The 26332-nt window shown below is 39.8% G+C and overlaps 2 protein-coding genes across 2 annotated transcripts in view; both read left to right on the forward strand.

Annotated features, from left to right (window-relative positions):
• The window catches only part of agbl4 (AGBL carboxypeptidase 4), a 261521-nt gene extending 250166 nt beyond the window's left edge, over positions 1–11355 (forward strand). The window contains exons 11-13 of the mRNA XM_044043400.1: positions 311–473; positions 10207–10300; positions 10445–11355. Coding sequence (XP_043899335.1) covers positions 311–473; positions 10207–10300; positions 10445–10544 — 357 coding nt within the window. The 3' untranslated portion in view covers positions 10545–11355. The remainder of the gene's footprint in view (positions 1–310; positions 474–10206; positions 10301–10444) is intronic.
• A 1786-nt stretch (positions 11356–13141) lies between these two features.
• On the forward strand, positions 13142–26252 carry spata6 (spermatogenesis associated 6). The gene is made up of 11 exons (XM_044044995.1): positions 13142–13462; positions 13884–14021; positions 14726–14774; positions 14899–14940; positions 15051–15175; positions 16641–16721; positions 19684–20100; positions 21670–21769; positions 22150–22190; positions 22981–23144; positions 25747–26252. The coding sequence occupies exons 1-11, from the start codon at positions 13391–13393 to the stop codon at positions 25862–25864; spliced, it is 1347 nt and encodes a 448-aa protein (XP_043900930.1). The 5' UTR covers positions 13142–13390; the 3' UTR covers positions 25865–26252.
• Positions 26253–26332: the final 80 nt, after the last annotated feature.

The raw sequence follows: 26332 nt of genomic DNA on the forward strand, positions 1-26332 counted from the left end.
TTTAGATAAAAACAACAATCATCAGGAACAGGTACAGATGAGGCTATAGCTGGTACAAACACAAATCATTTCATGTGGTGGTGTTCAGGATGTTCACTGGCATTTAAGGTTTTATGTCATAGTTGCAGCTAATGATCTCCTTCAGGAAGTTTTCCACACCACAGCATCTTACTCAAAGTTTCTCTACGCAGAGTGAATATTCTGCTGACACTATGAGACATGGGCCCAAATCTTCTGACTCAGGTGTCACCTTTCTGCTTGTTCACTTTGTTGTCTCATTTGCAACTTGTTTGTCTGTGTCTCCCTCTAGTCCAACACGTCCTTTAACCGAGATGTGGTGAAGGCCGGTACTGGCAGACGTTTCCTTGGTGGTCTTCTTGACGACACGTCCTACTGCTACACTCTGGAGGTGTCCTTCTACAGCTACATGACAGCTGGCAGCAACGTGCCTGTACCCTACACTGAGGAGACCTGTATCCTTCAACATATACATGATCTATGTGCTGGTTACTCTGCACTCACACGCTACACACTCATACATAACACTTTTTTAGAATCACCGTTTTCAAGTCGGGCAGTGTCTGTCACGGCTGAAGTGATGACAACATGGCGTCTGCTGTTGTTGGTGCACTTTGTTTGACAAATATAGCAGTGATGGGGACAAAGGTCTTGTCCAAAAAGCTTCTTTTGGATGGTGTACTGTTTGAGCTTGTGCTAGCATATTTGCACAACATGATATGATTGGAACTTTTCTCAACTTGTTTCACATGGAGAGCAAGCAAAGAAAAGTAACAGCTCCTCGGTGCAGTTAGAGAGCCCCAATCAAGCAAACATTTCAGTTTAACACTAATCATAACTGCTACAAGCATAATTCCATCCTACCTCTAACCTTAACCACTGACCCAAAAATCCCAATTGAGGATGTGGCTCTTCTTGCTAATTGGACAAGTCATCCTCAATCAACTACAGTCTGAGAAGGTAGCAAATGACTCCCCCACTGATATAAAGCCAGTTCATCGTGCAGTCATTGTTTTACTTTAATAATCAGGTGCCTGTGTGTTGTAAGTGTGTGTGTGTTTATGTGTCAGGTTAAGCATACTCAATAGAAAAGCATGTTGCTCTTTTGTTGCGTTTTGTTGCGACAGATGTGCAGTGACAGCACGGGGACGCGATAGCCCTGCCTATTGATTTCATTTACAAAGGAGGGAGGAGAAGAGCGGCTTGTGTCTGCGTATGTAGTGCTGTGTGAGGCTTTGATTGGAATAAACAATGAAACAATGGAGCAAACATGATTCCTGCCAACTACGGTCATGCGTACACACGTTCAGAACTGCGTCATGGGAACCAAGGTCACGAGTGCCTTAATGGAACCGGATAAGGAGGAGGTTTTCCTTCAGCTGACCTTCTTGGAACTGAAGAACTCATGAGAGCTGGCGGACGGCAGTCTGATCTTAGCGATAGAGTGAGTGAGAAGAGGGAAAAAGAGATTTAAAGAGAGCGATAAGGACCCTACATATGAAAAGTATGTGCTCCCCTATACGTACTCTGCAGGTGGAGTGAAGGATGGATTTAGATGTAGCCCTAGTGCCCTCTAGTGCCAACAGCTAGGACAGTCTAAGATGTAGTTTCATCACATCCATTCCCACTTGAAAGATTAGTGGCATTCTACTGAGTTATGCATATTGATAATTGGCTTTTGTAGAAAAGTGCTGTATTGACAGATAAACATATCCTTTTGGGGGGAAGTTGTAAAAACACATTACTTGTTTTGTTTATTGATGGGGAATACAAATGAAAGGATTTCAGTGTGAGTGTGTGTGTCTTCACTTCTCAGGCCTGTTAATGTTGTTATGCCCAGATGAAAATAACTGCATGTACACGGGGGCAACACATCACTCACAAACAAATAGCTTGACTTACATTGAGGAGACGATGTCGAGCTGTTGTGTTTAAACAATGCGATAAGAGAGAATGTAGAGTCTCATGTGTTTACAGAGAGGACAATTCACCTCAAGGTCAAATCGGAAGAAAACTCAGCTCTGGTGAGAGGACTCACTTTTGTTTTTCAGAACTATATGTTTGTGTGTTTATGTTTGTTTTTCCTTGTGAGAATGGGGGTGTAAATGGAGGAGTGGCTCCACATGGTGGGCAGGCAGCACTGGGACCTGGTGTAGAGTGGAGATTGGGGTCAGGCAGGTTGAAGGAACCAACCATGTCGCTTTTTACGCCCCAGCAGTCAGCTCGATGGAGCGTGCAAATCATCAACAGAGACCTTTAGCATCTCAACGCCCCCTCCCTCCACCTTTCTCACCTCACCTCACACACACACACACATACATACACACAGTCCTTCAAACTAATACATGACAAATAAGTAATAACCTGTGCTCTTAACTCCCACCCCCCCCAAACATGCTGCCTTTTCCCTTTCATCTTTTCTGACTCTCCTTCTCCAATGCTGGGACTTGTCGCCACCAAAATTGAAACCTTAACCTTTCTCACAGCTGACACTTTTGTCGCAGTTTAAAAGTGTGCAGAAAAACATCCAATGCAGTGCGTGCGAGGGTGTGTGTGTGTCTGTGTGTGTATTCTCTGATCTCTTCTTTCATTTCCCTCTCATGTCCTTCATACTCTCTCCTCTATTCTGTCCTTTCCTCTCATCTCGTCACCCAGAACATAACAGCTCATTATATCATCTAGTCAAGCTGCGAATCCTCTTCTATGAAACAGCAGGGACAACCTCTATAGTGTGTCTGTCTCTCCTTCGTCCTCTAATCATTTAACACGTCCACTTGTGTGTGTGAGGTCTGTTTTTCGTGCTAACTAACTGTACACAAAGTTTGTATCTGCAAGGTCAATGTCTCTCTCACCTGCATCTCCCTAATTCAACATATCACGCTGTGTATTTTCTCCAGGTTATTTGTATTTTCATTGTAGATCTGTGTTTTGCGATGGTTTGTCCGCTGCAGACATATACTGTACGTATACTTGAGTAGAAACTGGAAAGTGGATTGGATCAAGGTTAAGAGAATCTGGGATGGTGTTCAAATTCAGCTTGACTCCTTCTATTGTGAGTCTGTGTGTGTGTGTGTGTGTACAGTATGTGTATTTATATGAGCTTTGGGTGCTCAGTTGCTTAGGTGTGTGTGTGTGTGCTTTTTTGTTGTGGCAAGAGAGACAATATTCTCTGTGACTTTGAAGAATTATTCACACACATTTAAAGTCATTCAGACTGTGAAGCTTCCCTGAAAGCTTTTTCTCATCTTTTTTTTTTTTTTTGCGCTGAGATGAGTGCCTCCACATTCTGTCACTGCACAGACATGCAGATTTTCAATCTTTTCAAACTAACAATTGGAAGACGAAGACAAGTGCAATTTTCCTGTGTGTTTGCAAATTAGCTGTTTTCCCTCAGTGGAGAGAGCCATTCACAAGACTGCGGTCCTTCCATCAGAAGTGGTCACTCACAGTCTGGTCAAGGGCAACATTGTTGGGTTATCCTTCAGTATAACTGAGTGTGTGACATTAGTGACTAGCTCGGTGCATCGATACAGGGTGGATTGACATTGATAGAGACCCAGTGAATACCAGAGCTGCCAGTGCAACATAACATGCATCAGTGAGCCTGACACCCAATAGACAGGCTGTCACAAGTATGCAAATGATATAGCTTGGAGGCAAATATGCTTCACTGCTCATACACATCACACATGTGAATAGAAACACGGACAGGGACACACACACACATACACGTACGGACAATTAGATAGTTGATTGCACAAATATTGTTGATGTGGTTAGGTGAACAGGTGTCCTCACATGTGTTCTCGTAAAGATGCACATACACAAAATCTCCAGTTGTGTCGCGGTCATTTCTACATAATGTTGGTGCTTGAGAAAACTCCGGGAAATGGGAACATTTTCCTAAAGAAATACACGTGAAGCTTTGAAAATAGTGAAAACACTGAGAGAAGTTGAAGTTTGAGTCTTGAAGAGAAAATTAAAGGGGAAGATTTAGAGTTTAATGATTTTAAATGCTTTGAAATTAAACTGCAGAATCTGATGTAAACCACGGGTGATCAGTAGTGCTGAACCATCTTCTCCATTTTTTTTTTTATTTCTGTATCCATGCATTGTTTACCTTTTTTATTTATTATCTCTGCTGTCACCAAATTGCAACATTATGAAAACTAATAGCTAAAAGATTGATGACAGCGCTAAGAAAAGACATAAACTGAGGTGTGATACCATAAACCACAGGTACCAAGATGAGATGTGCGTGAACATATATTATAATGCATTTCTTTTTACAGTCCTTGTTTTTCTTGAGATCTTGTTCACAAAGTTGAGCCCTTCCTTAAAAACAAGCAAGTAGAACTCCTGTAAAACAATATAATGATTGGAATATAAAAATTGCAAGGTTGTTGTGTTTTTTGAGCAACATAAATCAATGTCTTCTGTTCCTGTTAGTGTACATGGTGACAAAACAGGAGCCTTTCTCGCACTTTTTTCCATTTTATTGCTTAAGTTTGTGTCTCCTTGGCAGTGTCAGTTCCTCCTACATCAGCCTCCGTTTATCCCTTTGGGAAAGAGGACGTGAGGTCTTTCAGTCCGTTGAATCGTTATTGGGGAAAAAAATATCCCTTTTTGTATTGCTGTTGTTGACTAGCCCCTTAATTAGCATTGATAATTAGTTCTCTATGTGTCACTGCAGCGACAGGACCTGTCAGTGGCCCGTATTGATAGCTTGAATGTCTCCTTGCTTGTCTCCTTGTTAACTCTCGTCCAATCTTGACAGCATTCTCCGCATGTCTTGTCCATTTTACCACTGGGACCTTTGTTGTCTGATCATCACCTTGTCTGTCTGTCTGCCAGGACCGAGCACGAGGGACACGATGGTGAAACCTGCTAAATGCCACACTGACAGTAAACAGCTGCAGTAAACATTTCATGATGTCCCTGCCCCCTTTGTCTCACATGTCCCTATCTCATCAGCACCTGCGTCCTTGAGCCATGACAATGACCTGCTATTGATTAGACAAGACCATTATATGTACCGAAATGTTAAGGAATACACCTCACACCACAGTGTCAGGCAGCCAAGATGCTGAAAGGTTAAATACATACAACACCATGCGCTCCTCGTAGCATAATGATTACACAGTGATCATGATTATGCCAAGAAGATTGGTAAAGTTCATGATACCGTGTAAACATCGTTAGTCAGTACGTTTCCATGCAGGGTTAAGTCGAGGTTTGGTTCAGTACGGTATGGTGTGGAACAGAAAAACCCTCAGCCAGGCTCGTGTTACGACTGAGAACAGTACCTGTACTTGGTAGGCGGGCGTGCACTGTGCCCGATGTAGCGTGACGTTGTATCGACAAAGTTACTACAGACAACGAACGACAATATGGAGCACGACACAACAGACAACAACACAATGGACAACAGTGCTTCTTGGTTTATGGCTGTTTGTATCAACAAATCATCAAGCTTTATATGAGAATAGACTGTGGGTGCAAGGGAGTCACCAAATCCACTGACTGTCTTTTGGGTCTAGTTCCACCCATACATATGTACCCATTACTCTGGTAACCCCAAGGGAATGGTACCAAAAAATGAAACAGTTGGCCAGTTATTTTGGTACTATTCCTAATGGAAACACAAAAAAAATATATAACATACCAAACCAAACTGTTCCGCTCAGTGGAAACAGGCCAATAGACTACTGCCCTTTTCCCAACACAATATTTTGGATTAGCTTGCGGCTAGTTGTTAGCACCATTCCGACTATTCCTTAGACTATTACATTATCTGGATATGTAAGTCTGACAAAAATAAATTCAGTTTAGTACAATTTCAGCAGGACTAACATGTTAACATGTTTTTTAAAAGTCTGGTTTAAGTTGGACCAACACAATAATTCCTCATTATATCATGTAAACATGCCTAGTATTGTTCCACATGTTTATTCATACATGGCCCCCTTGATGTGGACTAAAGCATCTGAAAGTATGTCCACTACCGCCCACCTTCATAATCCAAGCTACAGTCAGCCAAGTGTTTACTGGCTTATACCTCTACACACAAACACACGCATCTGCAGGAATAGCCTCTTTCCAGATCCTATGGTTTCCCTCGGCAACAGGCCAGTCAGGGCTGCACCTCTGTGTCTCCGACCATTTGTGTCTGTGGATGGAGTTCTTCAGAAGCTGACCGTCCATCACGAAACCTGCTGTAATAGACAGTGACTCGTGACAAGCCAAGCTGAGAGGCCATCTGTGCACGGTGGGTTCTGGGGGATATTTGTACCGATGATTGTGTCTGGCCAAAGATCCCAGGACTGGCACTGAGCTCTGCTGACGAAAGAGAAAAGATGAAAACACCAAAAACTTTCCTGAGGTCAGAAATTAGATGGAAAAGTCTTTACTAAAGGCTGTGATTGCTATGGGATGCATATTATTAGTGATCTCTCGAGTACCTCCAACAGGTTTAATGGATAGTTCAGGTTTTTTGAAGTGTGCTTATAGGTTGCTCCTAAACTGCTGACTGTTGATCCATTGTTGCCTTTTTTACTGACTTTTGTTACTTTATCAAATGTGTTAATTTATGACATTGGTGTCGTTTGGATTAACCTATTTAACACAAACTTACCAAACAAGGCAGCAGTACACCTGCAGCTCCTGTGTCCCCATGAAAACACTGATTTTCTTTATGGGCTTTGGTGCAATTGAGTGAGAGGTTTACAAACTGCAGTTTCCAGTGGGAAAAGACTGACTATTGGCAAGAGGAATATATTCCTATGATATTGTAGGTATATTTTAAAGTGGTGAGCCTTTTGTCCCTGTTGGCATCCATATTTTCCGTTATAACAAGCATGTCTCAGGCTGGTCCTTGACGACAGCAGCTTGTTCATCAGCGTGCTTGGTGAAGACCTCATACAACCACACTTCAGAAGACCAGACCCTTTAAAGTTAACACCTGTGTTTCACATCTTGTGATGTTCCTCAGTATCGAATGGATGAGTAGTCTTTGCATTGAATGTTTCCTTCAGGACGTTATAAATTCAGTGATCACTTAGCATCAGGTCAAACTTTTAAGGTACTTGTGTCTATAATTAATAAACATTAGTATGGTAGCATGCTAAACCAAAATCACAATCCGTTTAACACCAGTGTGATACATAGAAGATTTGCCATCATGAGATAACATTCAGCTCAAAGCACAGCTGTGCCTCTTGCATGGCTGCAGCTTCTTATCTAGTTTAGAACAATTATGCACTAAGATTAGCATAAAAGTGAGGACATAACCTCACTTTCTCCATCTGTGTTTTATCTCAGTCTAATCAGTATCATCATACAGCATGAGACAGACTGTGAGGCCCATCCACCAAGACACATGCACACACACACACACAAACACTTTCTCTCACACAGCAAGTCTGGCCTGATGCAGAACTCACAGACAAACAGCCAGATGGGATGTAAATATAGACACTGGAGTCGTGTGGAGAGTGTTTCCATCAGCCTGCCGAGTGAAGAATGAAGTCCTGTGCAGACTTCTGAACACGCACAACAACATACCCTCAAAGGCTGAGGTGACAGACTTGCTGCAGGAGGGCTTACTTGCATTTACACAGACAGAACTTAACAGGTGTACCCCTGAGCGTATGAGTGTGTGTGTGTGTGTGGATTTGTGTTTTGTCTGAGGTTTGACAAACTGCACAGTCCTAACTGTATGCCCAGGCAGCCCTTACAAACTGAGGATGGATTGGTCACAAGTAAACAGCTTTTGGTTTTTGTAGCAACCACAAGTTTTGTCACATGGGTCATTTTTTATCATTATGAGAAATTGGAATCTCCGTCTTTGTCTGTGTGCCAGTTGTTTCAATTACCCAGTTGTGACAGATAGATCGTCCAGCAGTTGACAGGCTGTATCTGAGTATCAACAAGGTAATGACAGGGGAGAGTGACAGATTATGCCTCTGTGTTGCTCCATCATGCTTCATTGTGGTGAAGGAATGGAGGAAACTAAACATCAATGCCTCGAGACAGCAAAACATTTATGGTTTTCGTGTTTGGGTCTGTATAACGTTATGTAAGGCTGTTGTGTATTGATGGGGGATGATGGAATGGACATAGACATATGTCAAAATGATGGATGATAGATTCTCTGATATTGACAATAATGTTTTCCAGTGCGTACGCCCCAGTGAATACATAACATTTTCACCTTAGTGACTTTTTAATTTAAAATTGTGTGCATAACTTTTCAATATAAACAAATGTCTCTTACATTCAGACCATTGCGAAATGAGTCTGCACATCAGCTCCACACTCTCTCTGTGTTTCTCACTGTAGCGGTGTTTAGATCTCATGTTGCCTGGTGACATTCTCATGCTGCACACAGGAAGTAATTGGTTTTACGGTAGGACAGACACAGCAGCATTGCCCCGGTAAAATGCCCTGGTATGACTGAAAACACAAAGAGCCAGCCACTAAAAGTTTCAGCAGTGAATTCTCCTGCTCAAAAAAAGCATCCCTGCAGTGGTGGTGTATATACACGGACGCTCCCTCAGTCAGGTCTGATAGCATTGCTTGACAGAGCCTGTTTTCAGAGGAAGGACACCGCACACAAATAATGTATAATTTCTGTTCAAGAATACCAAAGAGAGGCAGAATAATAACATCATCGACCACAAAATCACCAAAACGTTCCGCACTGCAGCTTTAAGTGTATTTATGTTGAATCTTGGTGATTGGAAACATTGATATTCAGGTTCTTCATTACGTGCACACCTGTTGTCATCACTTGGCCTGCTGGCTCAATGATCACATGCTGAGCAACACCACTCGTCGATGCTCAGCTGTTTTGTAAAAGCAGTCAAATTATTGATATTGAGCAGGGGGAGGATGTTTGTGCTCACCTCTGAATTTAGATAAGGCCATCATGCGTAGGTAATTACTTTTGTGTGATTCATACCAAGACCAAGCATTTTGCTGAAGTGTGTGAAATGCAGTTGATTTAGCCTCACTTAATTCAGAACACGGCGCGTTGTGCATTGAGGATTTACAATGCTCATATCTCCTGGAGCTAGACCCTGTAGTTATTTACTGCACCCTAGTGGATGTTGGTGATGATAGAGAAGATGTTGTAAAGGTTTGTTTAATATTACTTAATGCTACACATGCAACACAAAGTATAAGAGGGAATTTGAATGTGTCATGCGTCATAAACAAAATTGTCTTTGGTCATTTAAATTGAGACCTGCAGTCATATGCAGTATAGTTGAAAACTTTTGTTAACATTTTAGCTGTGTCATGACAGAGGGTTTTTTTTTTATCTACGTTTAGTATCAGAGCACTCTTTGTTTTGTTTTTTTACACTCTCAAATGCATCTGAATCACAGATTATTGTTGACAAAGAGCTTCTTTACCCTTGACATAGCTGTTGAAGTACAAACAATAGCAATAACAACAGGGACATTTGTGAGCATTGGGAACTCCCAGCAAGAGGGTTCTCAGTCCGAAAACATACAGATTGGGGTTAGGATTAATGGAGGCTCTAAATTGCCTGTAGCCGTGTGTGAAAGCTCGTGGTTTTTTTCTCTCTCTATGTTATTACTGTGACAGACTGGAGAGCTTTCCAGAGTGGACCCAAAAGACTGTGTATAAAAAGTGGACATAGTTTAACCAGGACGTTAAAATTTATTGAATAGCAACTTGGGGGCGATACCATTGATTGCAAAATAGATCTATTGGAAAATGAGAGGAAAAGCGATCATAAAGGATGGTATACATGAGTGGACACCAGTGTAATTTACCACTTGTACAATCCAATATGTGCCTGGTTGTAGGCGATGTCTGTGAATTTCTACTTTCAAAAACACATCAAATTTGGAGGCTTCAAAACAATCGTTTGTTTTGCAACCAGAAGATTATGTCCATTTTTATTTATGGCCTATGACGTACACTCCATCTCGCCGTGTCAGCTGAGATTGGCTCTGCAGCTACTCACATGACCCTGAAAGGATAGGAATAAATGGATGGATGGATGGATGGATGGATGGATGGATACACTAGTGCAATTCAAAAGTAGGTAAAAGGCACAGCCCCTCCTTGGTGTTTCACCATCCAGTGAAGTAAGATTTTCAGCAGTATTACCTGTACCTCAACCCAAGACATTTAGCTTTAACCCTGTGTCCTCAGACATGAAACTGGGCAGGAATGTGGCTCGTACGTTCCTGGATTATTACAAACTCCAGAACCTTATCAAGGACAACAGACCAACTCACATACAGAGGTAAAGTAGCGTTGTATCATGAATAAATAGTAGAAACTAAAACAATTACCTAAGTAACTTTTCCCTTTTGGACATTATTGACTGCATTTTTCTTGAAATTTATGCTTTTGTCCCAGTCATTCACTAATAAGTCTTTGTCTCCAGTTCCGAGGTGATGTCCCAGACAGGCAATGCAAAGGGCAATGGCGTTGGCAGAGACACAGCAGACAGAGAGAGGGAGAAGAGAGGGGGTGTCAGGCACTAGACAGACGGACACAGTCTGAGCAAGTATAAAATGCAGAGCACCATGGCAGTAGGATCCTTCACACTCCATTGCCTTTAGAAGCGCCACATCTCCCGGGCTATAAAGGCTTATATCCACATATTTCTAACAGTGTGGTGACTGGTACTCGGAGGACTAAAATCAGAACAAATGTCCTCCTGAGTTATTTAGTGACAATAAAATGTCAAACTACCACGAGGAGACACACTGGTTACCCTTCTATATCAGAGAATGAAGAGGCAAACTGCTTAATGAATCCTATCAAATAAACTGTAATGCAGGTGTGGGGGGTTGTATTGTGCATGTCCTTTCTCTCTATGAAACAACCAGGATGAACTGGAAAACATAACAAACCAATCTGGTTGCTGCTCTGATGCAAGTGCACCATTGACTTTTATGACAGTTTGACCTGACAGTGTGTGCAGATGAAGATGGACTTTGAAAAAGTACGGCAAGAGAAATGGAGTAATGGAATGGAATACTCCCAATGCTGCACTTGACGCACTTGGGGTTGGGTACCTTGCTCAGGGGCACCCCAGCCTTTGACCTGTCTGGATTTTAACTGGCAACTCTTCGGTTAGAAGCCAATTTCCCTTTCACTTAGCCCAAATATGAATACTGTTTCTATACATGTGTTTTTTCATGTTTTTTCAACAGTGCAGCTGTTGCTCTCTGTTCCCAGATGATAGTAGGTGTTGTTGTCCAAGACAGCCCTTTGAGGGCTATTTAATCCCAGGCCTTCATTCACTTGTAAATAAATGCCTGCTTCTCCTCTGTTGTCAGCTTGTTTTAATCCTTGACTTGGATTGTGTTATTATCTCTTTCCTCATTTACACCTGGCATCAAAATGTGTTGTGATTGATTCCAAATCAGTGCTTGACAACATGAAACTACCGGGTAAATGCACCCAAGATGCACTGAGGACAGATTGTGATCCGATCATTCAAAACACCTTCAAAGGAGGTCAGGGAGGTGGTCTGTGAACTAAGCAGTTCTCTCATTAGAGATTAATTCTGTCTTTACTTGCTGTGTCTAATGCTGCCCTCAGCTGGATTAATGAGCTGAGGCAATATCAGCTCACGGAAAACAGTGGCCGTTTCTCAATATGCATGTACTTGCATACTCCCGTCATACTTTCCAAGTGTGCAAGTACACCCTTGCACACTTGGGTATTGAGAAATGGCCAATGTGATGTCACTCAAAACAAACACTTCAGTGTATAATCTGCATTTACATATTTAATATTTGTTTAACGACATCTTCTAAGGTTAAATGTTGGACATGGGGCCTTTGATGCCAGGTACAGAGTTTGTGGAATTTTCATGAGCTCAGAATGTTTGAGCTCCTCCACCATTAAGGCAACAATGGACATTAAATGACTGCTTATATACCACTGAGACATACAGTCATTTGTGAATTATTATTAGTAATAACATATTGTCCGGGATGTTGGGTACATGCCCAGGGGTCTGAGGTTCTGGGGAGAAACAGAACAACCATAAACAGAACAAATACTAATAGAGGTGACAAATGACCCCAGACATATATGCACAACAACAACTTAAGGAATGCAAAACGACAACAAGAGACTCAAAGTGACCACAGACGGTAAATGCTCACAAAGGGAGTCATATACATTTACCATAACACTAATGGTCATAAAGAAATATACTGCAATCACAAAGTGTGAAAAAGAAAACAAAAACAAAGATTAAACATCACAAAACATAACAGTCATAGTAGGAAGTACTGGCCACTTAGTTTGGTCTCTGTGTCCAGGGGCCCATTTTCTCATAATGTAGACCAGACATATTTTATTGAAATTGAATTTAAAATAATGTGTCTCACAGTAATCATGGCAGTTACCTCCAGCAGGACAGAAATCTGCAGCTTTATGAGAGGATGCTTTAATGGAAAAAGGTGGGTGAAAGCAGAAGCTCTTTAATTTCTTATCCAAACCACGTCAAAGTTGCCACTGCACACACTGATTCCTTCAGTAAATCAGCTGCCAAGTTTGAAGCCTGTCAAGCGACCTGTTCAACACATAGACATCTTTTAACTAAGAACATTCAGGTGTCTTTTTACTACCATGGTGCCACGGTAACACACATACAGATCAAAGGAAGGTGAGGGCAGCGTCTGTCTTGTTTAACGACTGAGAACTGTTTCATTAATAGAGAAATATTTGGTTTAACTTTCTTCAGAAGCAACACAACAAAAAATAACAATACAAATAACCTCCTGATAACATATGACTCATAATTATTTGATATTTTATGATTCTGTAAATAAAATACAATGTTTCGCTGCTTTGTCTGTAACCCTTTAAACATACTGCTGTTGCCTCTCTTGCACATGAACCTCTTTTAAATGGAGTGTTAATCTCAATGAGACTTTCCTGCTTAAATAAATCAATAAACAGATAAATGAATGAATGTGCATGGTGCAAAAACACATTGAGATTTATCACATTTACTAATGTGTTACCTACTCTCTATTAAGTGTTTGTTGTTTCCTGGCCATAAGGTAGTTTAAAACCTTTTTTAATTTTTACTCACAGCTGAAACAAAAACAATCAATTCAAATAAATGCATTCACTTTGTACACACAGGTAATCAAACAGTGAAAAAGTAAATCGCATATCAGACAGTGTGGTACACACTTCCTACCAGGTGGTGGCGGTAATGCGCCGATTTGTTGTTTTGCAAACCGGCGAGTGTGAACCTCAAAGGAGAAGAAAATGAAGCAGAACCACCGTGTTGGTGTTTGGCAGCTATGACAACGAAATTTAAAAGTTTAATGAATGTGTATTTGTGATTTCTCTGAGGATGAATAAGTTTTCTACGTCTGAAGTGCATCAGAAGTCTCTCAAGTGTACTGTTTACCTGGACATTCACGCGGTAAGTTTGTCCACGTACTGTTATTTGTCCCAATAATGTAGCTTTTTGTAAGTTAGCTAGCGACCCGTGTTTCTGTAAAGTGATGCGTAGCCGTCGTTTATGTGTCGTTAAGTCGTCCTTTTTTTAACAAGTTTAATTAACTATTTAAACTAATTAACTAACTAATGATTTCGATTTACGTCATGGTATTGACCGTTTGCTCGCTAAAATAAAATGTCACTTCACTGGCTGTTTAATCACGGAAATAAATGTACAGTAGTACACTGAGTGCACTTAATGTATGTGTTTAAGTTTTTATGTCTCCACATTATTTATTTTCTTGTTTTACATTTCTCCTATTCTTTCTTCAACCACTGAATACTTTTAACAAACATTCACCTTCCTCGTTATCAGTCACACAAATATGTTTAATTGTTTACAGGTCACATGTCCAGGAGTGCTTCTGTCCAAAAAGAACCAAATCTACCTCAGTGCGTGTGTCATGGGTCAGTACAGGAAGACTCCCTGTCTACCTCCTGTCTTCCCATTACTCTTCCACCACAAAATGGTCTTTGTCAAGGTGAGCATGATAATTGAGGCACAGGCTCTCGGGACTCTCATCTCTCTATGGCTTTTTTTTTTTTTACTGACACCAAAGAGGTTTTTCATACTGCCTGTCTGGCTTTTAGCAGGATTACTCAGAAACTAATGAACCTATTTGAATTAAACCTTCTGAAGGAATAAATCATGACCCAAGGTAGAACTTGTTTTGGTGCAGATCTGATTTAAGGGGGTGGATATAAGATTTATTTTTCTTTAACACTGTGGGATAGGGTTCTGATTTATTTAGATGATTAGTGGCATATTATATATGAACTTTATGTCACAAAACATTTGCTTTCTTGTCAGAATTATTCTGATATTGTAATCTGAGTTGTTTTCTATACCAGAGTAAGTGCAAAAAAATCAAAATGTTCTGCATTTTCTTTTCCCCCTGAATTAATCTTTATGCACATGTTTATGCCGTTTGTTATCGCTTAGTTACACATGCATTCTCTTTGAGCAGTTTTTCTACACAATCACTCATCTCTCTTTAAGTATTAAGAAACTAATTGTGCAACTAAGCACAGGGTTTTTCTTTAAGTCTAAAGATTTAAATCAGCAACCCTCCAATGTGAACATTACTGCTCCAGTTCCTGATAAAAGTAGCAGAGTTAAATAACAGGGTGTCTGTCTTATATTGTTATACATATTGATTTGTCTGCACTTTGTCTGTTTTACCAGACTTTTCCCGGTGCTTTTGACCCTGCTGATGTAGCTGACCTCCTCCAAGGTAAATAGCCATCTGGGATTTACCTCCTCATCTCTTAGTCCTAAATTCTCTGCTCGGCAAGCTTATTGGCTATTGTGATAGCAATGATTATCTTACAGTCTATTTGCGCTTTCCTCCCTATTAGCTGATACAACATCTTTTGAGCTGATTCAGTTGGTGCCTCCAGGTATGCGTTTTGATGATGCCAAATGGGCATGCTAAGTCTCCACTGTATCCAAACATGTTTTCTAACTTGGTTTGTGTTCTTGTTTACTGCATGTTTGTACACGTTTCCAGAGGGTGAGATCCTAGCTACAATGCAGGAAAGCAGCAGAGATTTTTTGTACCCTGGTCCCAGACTGAGTTCAGGAGAAGGAGCTGCAGAGAGAGAAATAATGATGAACAAATCCTCATCCTTTGCTGTAGGTTGTTTCCATCTACTGCATTTATTTCCTTCTTAACCCTCCTCCTAATACCTGTGCCAATATTCATCAAAAAAAAAGAGTTACGTGCTTTGGGAAGTAAATATTTTTACTGACTTTTAAAAGTATAAAAAAATCAATGCCCAAGTGATCACATAGGTGGTCATATGTATGCTTAGTGAGGAAATAGGAGATCTGTTTTTCTTTATTTTTTTTCTTCGTTATATTTATTTCTGCAAAAACTTACATCTTAATGCATTCATTTGTGTGCAATCCTTAATATCTCTCACTGGCTAAAAGTCAAAACATTCACATCTGTACTGACTCTCCTGTTGGTGTATAAGATATGTCAGAGCTTGTGTAATAAGAAGAATTTAGTACAACACTGATGATAGCTGAAAATGAAGATGCATGGAATGTGACTGCAAACAAAATCAATTCTAGTTGCTTGCACCACTGAATTCCAAAAGTAAAAAGTAAAAAGTGGTGTAACATCTGTCAAATGCAAAGAGATGCTATTGCCAATTACTATTCCCAATTACAGTGCCTCAACTCGCATAAGATTCACCATGATTAATGATACTTTGCGCATTTACTTTGAAAACAGAGTTGTGTGTTTGCCTCTGCTTGCATACTGCAGTCATGTGCTGCATAATATGATCTGGGATTAATCAGATCAAGAGTTTTTGTTCATTTGATGAATAACTTCTTAAATTGTAGAAGATTAAATATATATATTTTTTTAATTATTTCTTTGTGTTATATAAGTCAACATTATGCAAACATTGTGAAGTTTGTAGAAAAGCTGTTAATGTCCTTGAGCTGCTGCACACAGTTGCATCCATTAAAGGAACAATGGTGTTGCTGTCAGTTGTCGCATTTCTGTGAAATTTACATGTCACAGCAGTCAACCCATTTGATCTGGGTTGACTGCAAATATCACACACGTCACACAGACTGGAGAGGAGTCTTGCTATCTTTAAGTGGGTCTCCCAATCCTTGTGGCTCCTGTACTGTATATGTGCATGTGATGGACAGGTACACTGCCAAGATGACCAGTTCAAAGGCACTGTCTTTTCTGAGACAATGTGAAGTAATTTCTTCAGACAAGATGGTATTTTCCTGTACATCCATCATCTGTCTTTGCTTTACAGACAGAAAATCATCTTGTGTTCATGTAACTGGCACATTTAAATGTCCTTAAACACCATCCCCTCACAGGTGCTTTTATGTGTTTGTGTTGGCGAGGCGTACATAGCAATTTAGATGTCTCTCCCCAAATGCCATATTATTTAAACATCACTGGAGCCTTTCTCTTTTCTGCAATTTGTTTTTCTCAAGTCATGCATATATTGAAGTGTTGTGGTTGTAAATTAGTGAACCAAACAGCTCTTTTATCTGTCCTTTTGTCTTCGTTTTGCTCTTCAAGGTGTTGTGTTTGCTCCTATTGTCTTTCTCCCTCTAGGGAATCTCCCCCAAAGTGGAGTTTACTACGACATCAGTCATAGAAGAGAGTGATTGGAGAGAAAGCGGGTCGACCTTGTCTGTAGGTACTCGCATACAAACACACAGGTTTGCACAGTGATCCTTTTAAGGACCATTAAGGCTTCCATTCATTTGGACTGCCTAAACGAATCATTTGCTCTAACTCTAACCATAACCAGTTAATGTCTAACTCTAACCTTAGCCTAACCACAAATTCAAATCTTAGTTCCTCAGAAGTGGTTATGCCAGAAATGGTCATAAAGAGGTAAGAAATACAGTCACACACCATATGTACAGTTTTTGGTATTTACATGACTTATATCTATTGTTTATCTGTCAATGTTGTGTGTTGATATGTGACCTTTCATAATAACTGTCAATATGTAAATAGTTAAAATTCCTCATATCGCTTGTCATAAGTCGGTCATAAGTCATCTTTACCTGAACACATCACAGATCACAATGTTAATGTTAATCACAGCTACAGCAGTGACGATTCTTCTCTAATGAGTGATATTGCTCACCATCAGGTTTGTTTGTTTCTTCGATACATGCCCACCTATTCTTGTTTCCATGGCTACTGCATCTATCTATCCATACTGGCAATGTTTCAAGGGTATCTGCTCTCTCCTTGTGAATGTAATTACGTGAAGGCAGATCTGTGTTGCTGATAGCGAGACTTCTCTCACATCTCTGATTAGATGGGAGTTTACACAGTTTCTGACACAGAACAGTTTCTACATTTGCTTCCCAGACATCCAGCCCCAGCTTTTCTTCAACTGTGTCCTAGATTTAGGTTGATTTCTGGTTTTCTGGTGCAGCCGTTTGATGTTAAAACGATGTAGCTGAACTTACATTTGTCATTCTTAAAAAGCACGGTATAACAACCTGTGCCAGTTTACAATGTGTGATAAACATCATGTTATGGTTATGGTGTTTGATGAGCTGAGAGCAGTTGACTGCAAAGCCAAGGCTGGCAATATGAAGCTTCAAATAGAGTAGATGAAGTAGGGAGACTGTGTAGGATGGCTATTTAGTTTTATCTTCTTGTATTTTTTTGAGAGAGGAGGATGAAAAAAGACACTTCTAATAGTCTGGACCAAGGCTCATTCCACAGTTTAAGCATTTGATCCAATTAGTTTGATTTTACACAGCAAACACACTTAACATTATATGATGTTTTGCCTCTCAGATAATAACTAATTACTATTAGTAGTTATATATTTTATGATTTCTTAAAGTTGGGTCAAATGTCCTTGTGTTTGAATGTCTAAACCATCCAGACAAACCAAACCATGTGTTGCATCCCTTCCTCAAAAAAAAGAAGAAAAAACAAAAAGTGTGAAAGCGCGGATCTCCAAGAAACATTGTTGAAGTTGAATGGTTGTAAGAACTCAGTTGTGTGAAGCCACATCAGCTGTTGCAGTTTTGTGTTGTTGTTTATTAATCAAATAATGAATCAATACAAAAGAAGAAGCCTCTGGATGAATTTGTATTGATTAAGAGTCTCCACCCTCACCTTTTAAGTTTTGAAGATTCATTGACTTTCTGTGTCATGTGGTTGTAAAAATGTAATGTAAATGTCTATTTATGCATGGTTGGTACAAAAACAAAGAGAGCAATTTGATGTACAATAAGAAGGCAGATTTTTAGAGAAAGAAAATGACTTGTTTATAAAGACAGGATGAGTGGGGCTTTCACAAGTAACATGTGATCCATCACACAGTAGTTGGCATGTTGTACCAAAAACACCATCATGCATTTCCCAGGCTAAGCTATTTGGTTTAAATGGGATGTCATTCACCAGAGAGAAGTTTGTCAGTGTTCTTCGGCCCCTCAGGGGATGTGTCGATCAGAGCACCACTGTGGCTGTCAGACACTGGAATTTCGCTTTTTCTTTGCTCCTCAACATAGGCATTTCACTGACTGCCAACCCCCCAGCTGACAAACCATGTTTGAGTTGATTTGGACTGATAGAAACCTTAAAAAACCCTCTGAAGCTGTAGTCATATACTGTATATACAGCCCTTTTTTTTTTTTTTTTGCTGTTTTTGCTTTTGTTTTACTGTCTTTGTTCTCTTTTAAAGCTGCAGTGCGTAACGTCTGGTGATTTTTGTTGTAATGCTATTATTCTGCCTCTGTTTCGTCACATAGTAAACGTACTATGTCAAGCAATAGACTAATAGACCCTTCTCGTCTGATCTGACAGTCTAAAAGTTATGCACTACCGTTTAAAATTGCTTCTTTATAAGCCAGTTACTTTGTTATTACTCACCCACTATCAAACATTGTACAGTGTTTGAATACCAACAGTGGAAATTGCAGTAGCTCTCATTGAAGAAGCCTTTACCACTAAGGCAAAGTGTCTGTCAGTGCACTGGCTGAGAAGAGTCACAAAGTCTGAGCCAGGATGTGTGGAGCAAAGTGTGTACTCGTCTTAATTCCATTAAATCAGACGATCCTCAAATGGCAACCTTAATGAGGATTTATTCATAATTTAGTTTCTCTTAAAAAATAGTTTTAATGCTGCGTGGTTCCCCAATTAGCATTTAGATGATCCCTTTTTACAGCCAGGTAATGCCTCTTTATAATATTAGACTGGAGATGGCCATCAAATGCAATTAACATTTTATCTTAACTTATTTATCGGCAGTTGGCATTACCTGCAGGAAGAGGGATATTGCATCTGAGAATGATGTTAGTGGCCATTAGAGTTATTGAAGTAATTCTGCAGAGGTTGTCTCCATGGCAGTAGTGACTGCGAGAGCCGATGTTGTTGCAACACTTAAGCCGAATGATTAGCTAATGGTTTAATGGTTTTGTCCGGGAAGAACAAGTCTATGTCGAAAGTGAGAGCAGCCGCCCTTTATTGCTAAAAAGCCTGATGCTTCTGTGAGGCAGCAACGTTTCTGCAGAGCAATCCAAACCTCTGAAATAAATATGTTATGTCACCTCAAAATAGTGGCTTAAAAGAGTGGTTTGACATATTCAATCAACATTTTTTTCTGTTTTTGTATTCCTAGAGCTGCAGCCTTTCTCCTGTGAAGCCATCGACCAGAAAAAGTTCAGCGAAGAAATCTTCCCCATCCAGACATGTTTCCAGGACAGATGATGGCGACTGTGTGTCTTTGAACGATGGAAAAGCAAAGCAAATTATTAAGGCTGGCATTAAAAACTCCAAACAATCGTCTTCAACCAGGCACTCCCCTACTCCTTTCCCGTCTAACCACAGTCACCAGAAAAAAAAGACAGAGAGAAGACATGTTTCTATAAACTCTGGCTACCAGCAGCCCACAGTTTCCTCAAGCACACGAGCCCTTTCCCCGTACACACACCGCAAGATGTGCAAGCTTTCAGAGGACACCAGGCAGAGGCTCAGCCACCTCCAGCTGGGGCCTCACCACTTCAGGAAGGAGACTGAGAGCCAACCACCCTTCTTGGTATGTAACTTAAAATACACTAATCAACAGTTTAAATTCTTGGCATTTTCAAAGAGTTCATTCTGAATCGTCAGTGGTTCTATTTGTTTTCCATAGCTTCAGGGACTCAGTGAGTCAAAAACACTCTCATCTGTCACACAATATTAAAACCACTTCTGCTGATCTGTTGATATTCTTCCAAAACTAAAGGCAGCTGATTAAAAAATGTCGGCATGGTTTGTATAAGGTTTTTTAAAGCTGAAATAGACAACATTTTGGCTCGAACTAATTTTTTTTTTATCTTAAATCTTATTGCACAGAATAAGGGTGATAGAAAAACAACACCTGCATTTATATTGACTCACTATAAGGCTTTCACTGTGTTTTTCTCTTGACAACCGGGACAGGGCTCTTACGGAAAAACTGTGAATTGATTTACAGCTCAAAGACACTGCATTATTCTGTATCCATGAAACCACAGAGAATAACATTAATGCAATATATACACACAGGAGTTTGTAATATGACACAACTCAACATCGGCTGTGAGGAAAAGGACCCGAATCCTTACCGGCATTTTACTACAGCTGCATATTTCCAACAAACAGGAATCGCTAGGAAAATTAAAGTTGTGTTTTCCCTTTGTAACATTAACAGGATCCTGAATTGATGCTGTTTAAACCACAGTGGGAGCATCCTAAAATTAAACTTAATCTAATGGGCAGATTAAGAGGGGCGCATTATTAAGAGCAGCATTATTTTTTTAACCTGAGCTGTAAATACATTTTGACGTCATGAAAGTGTTTCACTATGTGTGCACAAGGGGCCTAGGGGCTTGATGGTTCCTCAGTAGTGCAAAACCTTTACTTGCCCTGGTACATCGGTATTTGCTAACACTTTAATTATTACTGTATCATTGATATGAGGTATTTGCATATAAAATGGCTAATTTTCTGATCATGTAGCCTTGGGGAATAATGTACTCGATGGAAAGGAAAAGCAAAGCCTTTAGTCTTCTGCTCCTCCCTCCCCCTGCTCCCCACTGTATTCCCACTTCTTCATTTACATGAAATCTAATCCTGAGCTATGAATATCAAAATCCACTTGCATGCTGTTATTAAAAGAAATGATTAGGTACTGACTTGTTTGTTTTTGTCACACACATTAATAGAATTCACTCGAATACAACTGGCATCTTATTAAATAGAGGAGCATGCTTTACCCACTCTAGTTTTCCTGGGGGAATCTTCAGTCCACAATTAACCCTGGTAATTGAGAGTCAAGCTGCAATTAACAAATAGATACCTAATGAAGTAGCTTAGCCCTGTAGTGAATGCATTATCAGTGCACATTTCAGAGCCTCAACTCCTTTTTGTTTGTTGAAGCACATTTCCATAGATAATCTGAAAGTCAGGTTCATGTATGTGATGAGAGTTACTGTTCATTCTGCAAAGATGAATTCCTTTTTGTAATATTGTTGATATGTTTTAACAACATATCAACAATATTCAGTCCACAATTGAGACCATGTTGTGTTGTGCAGTTAACGGTGAACCGCAAATATTTTTTTTCTATTTTGATTTTTGCCAGGTGCCTAGTTGCAGTAATACCTCTATGATGGGAACTCCGTCCTCTCCTCACAATGGCAGCATGCATCAACGCTCTTTTAGCTTCTTGGCTAACCAAACAGGTACTGTGAGCTAAAAACAAATACATGCACCCAAGGCCATGTTACACATTTTGACTAAATTAACCACATGATAATATCTTATGATATAGCCTTTTAAATATACATATTTTTCAAGTTTTGCATGTTCAGTTCACTATATTATAAATGTCATATAACTTAAAATAACTTTTAAATAACAAATTCCTGTAGCCATTTTGGCAGTTAGGTATACTACTGTATAAAGCTAGTGCAAATATTCACAGATTTGCACTTGAACCTGTTGGCTTCTCTCTTTATGTTTCAAATGACACCTGTATTGTTTTTAAGAAATACTGCAGACATAATGCTGCCCTAAAGTTACTGTAATTTTCAGAAAACTAACTTGTTTTTTGTCATTTTAGATTCCTCTCTCCAAGGAAGTTACAGACCAAAAACAGAGAATGTAAGTCTAACTATAAAATAAAATAAAAAAAGAATAGATGGATTTAAGTGTTAAGATTTTAAAGGTTACTTTGTAAAACATGTCAAATTATATCTTTACTATTACACACCCTACAAACTAGACTCATTTTTCCACAACTAGTTCTTTGCTATTTTTTGTTTAATAGTTTGGCTACTGTGTTTTTTTGACAGTGAGAAAGTTATTTAATGTCCTCCTAGCACACATTTTTCATTAAAAATCTTCACTGCGTCTGCTTATACTGAAGGAATAATTAATGTTCTCAATATGGTACTGAACTCTTCCAGTGAAGGTGTGATTTACTGAGACCCTGATGTTAATTAAAGTTCATGTAAAGTGAAACTTACTTTGTTACGCCACAGGTAAATGTGTTACTAACCACCTTACCAAATTTGAAAGATGATAAAAAAGTAGTGTAGAAATTAGGATTCAAATCATGTAAAATTCAGCAATATCATCTGCTCTTGACACACAGTCTGTTGCAGGAGCCAAACACACACACACACACATACACATGCGTGCTTGAGTGCAGACCAAACCAGGTGAATGTTGTTTTTGTTACTTTTTGTACAGATTATAAACTTAAACACTCATGCAATTACTTGTTTAACAGACTTGTAGAGAAGCAACATTTTCCTCATTCTTAGTTGTCATTTGTTTCACATGTTCTCAGGCACTAACAAAGAGAATCTCTGCATTTGCTTGCCACACACTTAAAAGTCCAAATGTAACACTTATTTAACACACTGCGTTGACTTGTGTCCTCTCACAGATGAAGTTGGCTTCTGTGAAGGTCAAATCATCTCCACAGTTAGAGTCCAGACATGAAGACCTGGCCAAATGTTCTACGCATGATTGTGACCCTGTTCAATCTACACGGGCTACGTCGAACTCCAGGAGGCATCTGAATCTCAGCAGCCATTCCATCAAAGAAAGGTACAAACTTTTCCTTTAACCTGAAAATACTTACAAATGTATTGTATAACATTTAAACACACATGAATGCCAAATTACTTCACACAATGCTGATTAATCCCATCAGCTTCACAAGACTCCTGTTGTGATTTGTTTTTACGTCATGACTGACAAAGGCAAGGTGGAAGCACAACAGCTTCATTGCAATATTTTACATTCAATAATTCAATTCAATTCAATCCAGTTTTATTTGTATAGCGCCAAATCATAACATACATTATCTCAAGGCACTGTACACAGACAACATCAAGGAGAGCAGAGAACCCCAACAGTTCACACAATGAGCAAGCACTAGGCATCAGTGGAGAGATAAAACTCCCTCTTAACAGGAAGAAATCTCTGACAGAACCAGGCTCAGAGATGTGCAGTCATCTGCCTTGACCGGTTGGGGTCAAAGGAAAATGGGGGTGGGGGACAGAAAAAGGGGGGAGAGACAGAAGAGAGAGAGAGACCATGAGCAGATACACAACAACTGTATCAAGTTACAAGTTTATACAGTTAATGATATTGACTTTTTAATTATAGCACAGTAATAATGGTGATGATATGGGTAGCCTCGAAAACAAAGTATGTTGATAAATGCCACAAAATGTCTCTATGTGGCCCTGTGATGGACTGGTGACCTGTCCAGGGTGTGACCCTGCCTTTTGCAATATGTCCACTGGGATTGGCACCAGCACCTCCCCGCGACCCTCGTGTCATGTGTAGGATAAAGCATTAGAATGTGGATGGATGGATTCATTGTAGCATTTAAAACACTTACTAAATCAAGGAGTGGGTGTGGGGTATGAAATCAGATCCTTAGATTTACATCATGCATGGCTGACTCATAAAGCCAAAAAGTGCAACCCTGCAGGGTGTGCAAGACATTGCAGAACAGACTTTAATTGGTGTGATGAGAATTTCATTTGCCTCAGAATTTTGTGTTATTTTGTTTTTTTGTTCTTTAGATTTATAGAGAGATCATATTTGTAGTGTTCCTAAATGAGGATGACAAACAGGTTAGGCAGGCCAGTTGCAATGCAAACCCACATATTTCTGTTTACATGTGCTTTATCTTCAAGACTCTCAGGATCACCCTGGAGCTCGGATGTTCTTTTTGTGGTGTTTGCCGTGAATGTATCCTTATCCATCTATGTAAATCATTGGTGTTTGCTTTAAGCATCTTAAAAGCAAAATAGACACAGTTATGGGTTTCCAATAACTGTGTACAGCGAATATATAGCAATTCCACTCGATGTTAGTCATACCCTGCATGTGCTCATACACCATACACATCCACTTTTAAATTTTGATCACAGTCGACAGGCAGGATGAATTTCCCTCCACCTCTTAAATTACAGAAGCTGATGTCTTGTCATGTTTGTTCATTACTGTGAGAGAAGGCAGAGAGCAAAGAAAACAAAGAGGAAAATGGTATTGATTGGTGTTTCAGTTTGAGTCTGATGTATTTGACCCGATGCATGCTTTAATACATCCAGAGAGACCTTGTCATCGATCGTGGCAGCTGTGAGTTGAACACGCCAATGGGACCGATGTTCTGTTCTGTTTCGTTTGTTTATTTGTTTCTGCACTCCTTTCCACCCTTCGCTTCTGCTCAGTCTATAAGTAAACATTAAAATCAATAGGCAATCTTAAATTGCAAAGTAAATTGTAGGAAATGAATGATACTTTTCTCACAATTGAAAACGCGACAGGAGTTGCAGGGTGGGAGATTAGAGCGGGCCTTTGTAGATTCCCTCCAGCAGGGAGAGGGACACGTCTTACTACAAATCTTTGATGTATAAAGAAAATGACAGATGCCAGTGGCTATGTTTGCCCCCTAAGCCCCTAAGTCTCAGTCTATTCATGTCTCTGGATGATTTGTCCTTGATGACTTTTGGGAGCAGGTAGTAAGTTTGTGATTACAAATGAAAAGCTTCCATTGCCACGCTACGATCATAGACACCAGTCAGTCAGTCAGACATAACCCATCCACTCCCGGCAAATGGACAGAAGTGAAGACTAATAAATTGCAGTATTGCCTCTCATTCACATCTGTCTGTCAGGGCAATCTGTCTTTTCACAACTGACCGTGGACAACTTCCGTACATTTATATTGTGTTGAGGAAACATATGTATGCCTCCACTAAAAAAAAAGAAAAAAAGTTCTGTCTATTGTGATGTTGCTTGTTTAGAACTGGGTTGAATGAGAAGCCTTAACCGTTACACAACAGACACACACAGGAAACACACTGATCATGTGTGTTGTGTTCTGATGTCAGTGTCCTGATAGTTTCACTGTGACTTACATTAGGTTACAGCACAGACTAGTGGACAAAACGAATATGTGCGTGAAATATCATTGTGTGTGTGAATTACATTCATTAGATCTGAAACTATGTATTGGGTCTATTATACACAGGAAACATGCCAGACATCTCACATAAGGCCTGAAGAAATGTTGTAATTCACTAATTGAATCCCTATAATTTTTTTAAAAATGTGATAAGAAATGATGCAGACTCAATGAGTGCATTTATTTAATTTGGTTTGCATGGTTTGTCTTGTCTGTTTTCTTTAGGCTACAGACCAGTCAGCCCAGTCTGTCCCACTGGGAGGAGATCCACAGCCGAGTCCAGAGGCTCCTGCAGACACACAGACACTCTGGACCATCAAGTGACCAGAAGGTCAACTTCTGATCTCAGTTGACCCTCACCACTGGACGTGAAAGACGTTTTACTGTTATATTGCACAGTCCACAGAGACAACACTACTAGATAGTTGTTGTTTTACTGTACCTGACTTTGCATGAGTTGTTGCACTCCCTCATCTACAGAATTTTTATATTCAGTGTTCAGAGCTTGCACACATCTATCTTTATCTAATTTTTATGTCCTTTTACATACAAAAAGAAAATCCTGGAACATGGAATCATGTTTTTCACTATAACTTGGAAAGGCAGGTTTTGTTCCCATCAGCTGGTCTGTGTTTTCAAATACCTTAGTGTTGAAATTGAACTGAAAACGCCATCTATTTTTCTAATGTTCTGTGTATAATTGGCTCCTCTAATAAAGAAGCAGCATTGTATGCATGTGTGAGGGAGCGCGGTGGATATGAACAAGATAAGATAGGAGAAACGGGAGCCAACCTATATACATTTAAAGAAA

This window comes from Solea senegalensis, linkage group LG14, assembly GCF_019176455.1.
Source record: "Solea senegalensis isolate Sse05_10M linkage group LG14, IFAPA_SoseM_1, whole genome shotgun sequence".
Lineage (NCBI taxonomy): Eukaryota > Metazoa > Chordata > Actinopteri > Pleuronectiformes > Soleidae > Solea > Solea senegalensis.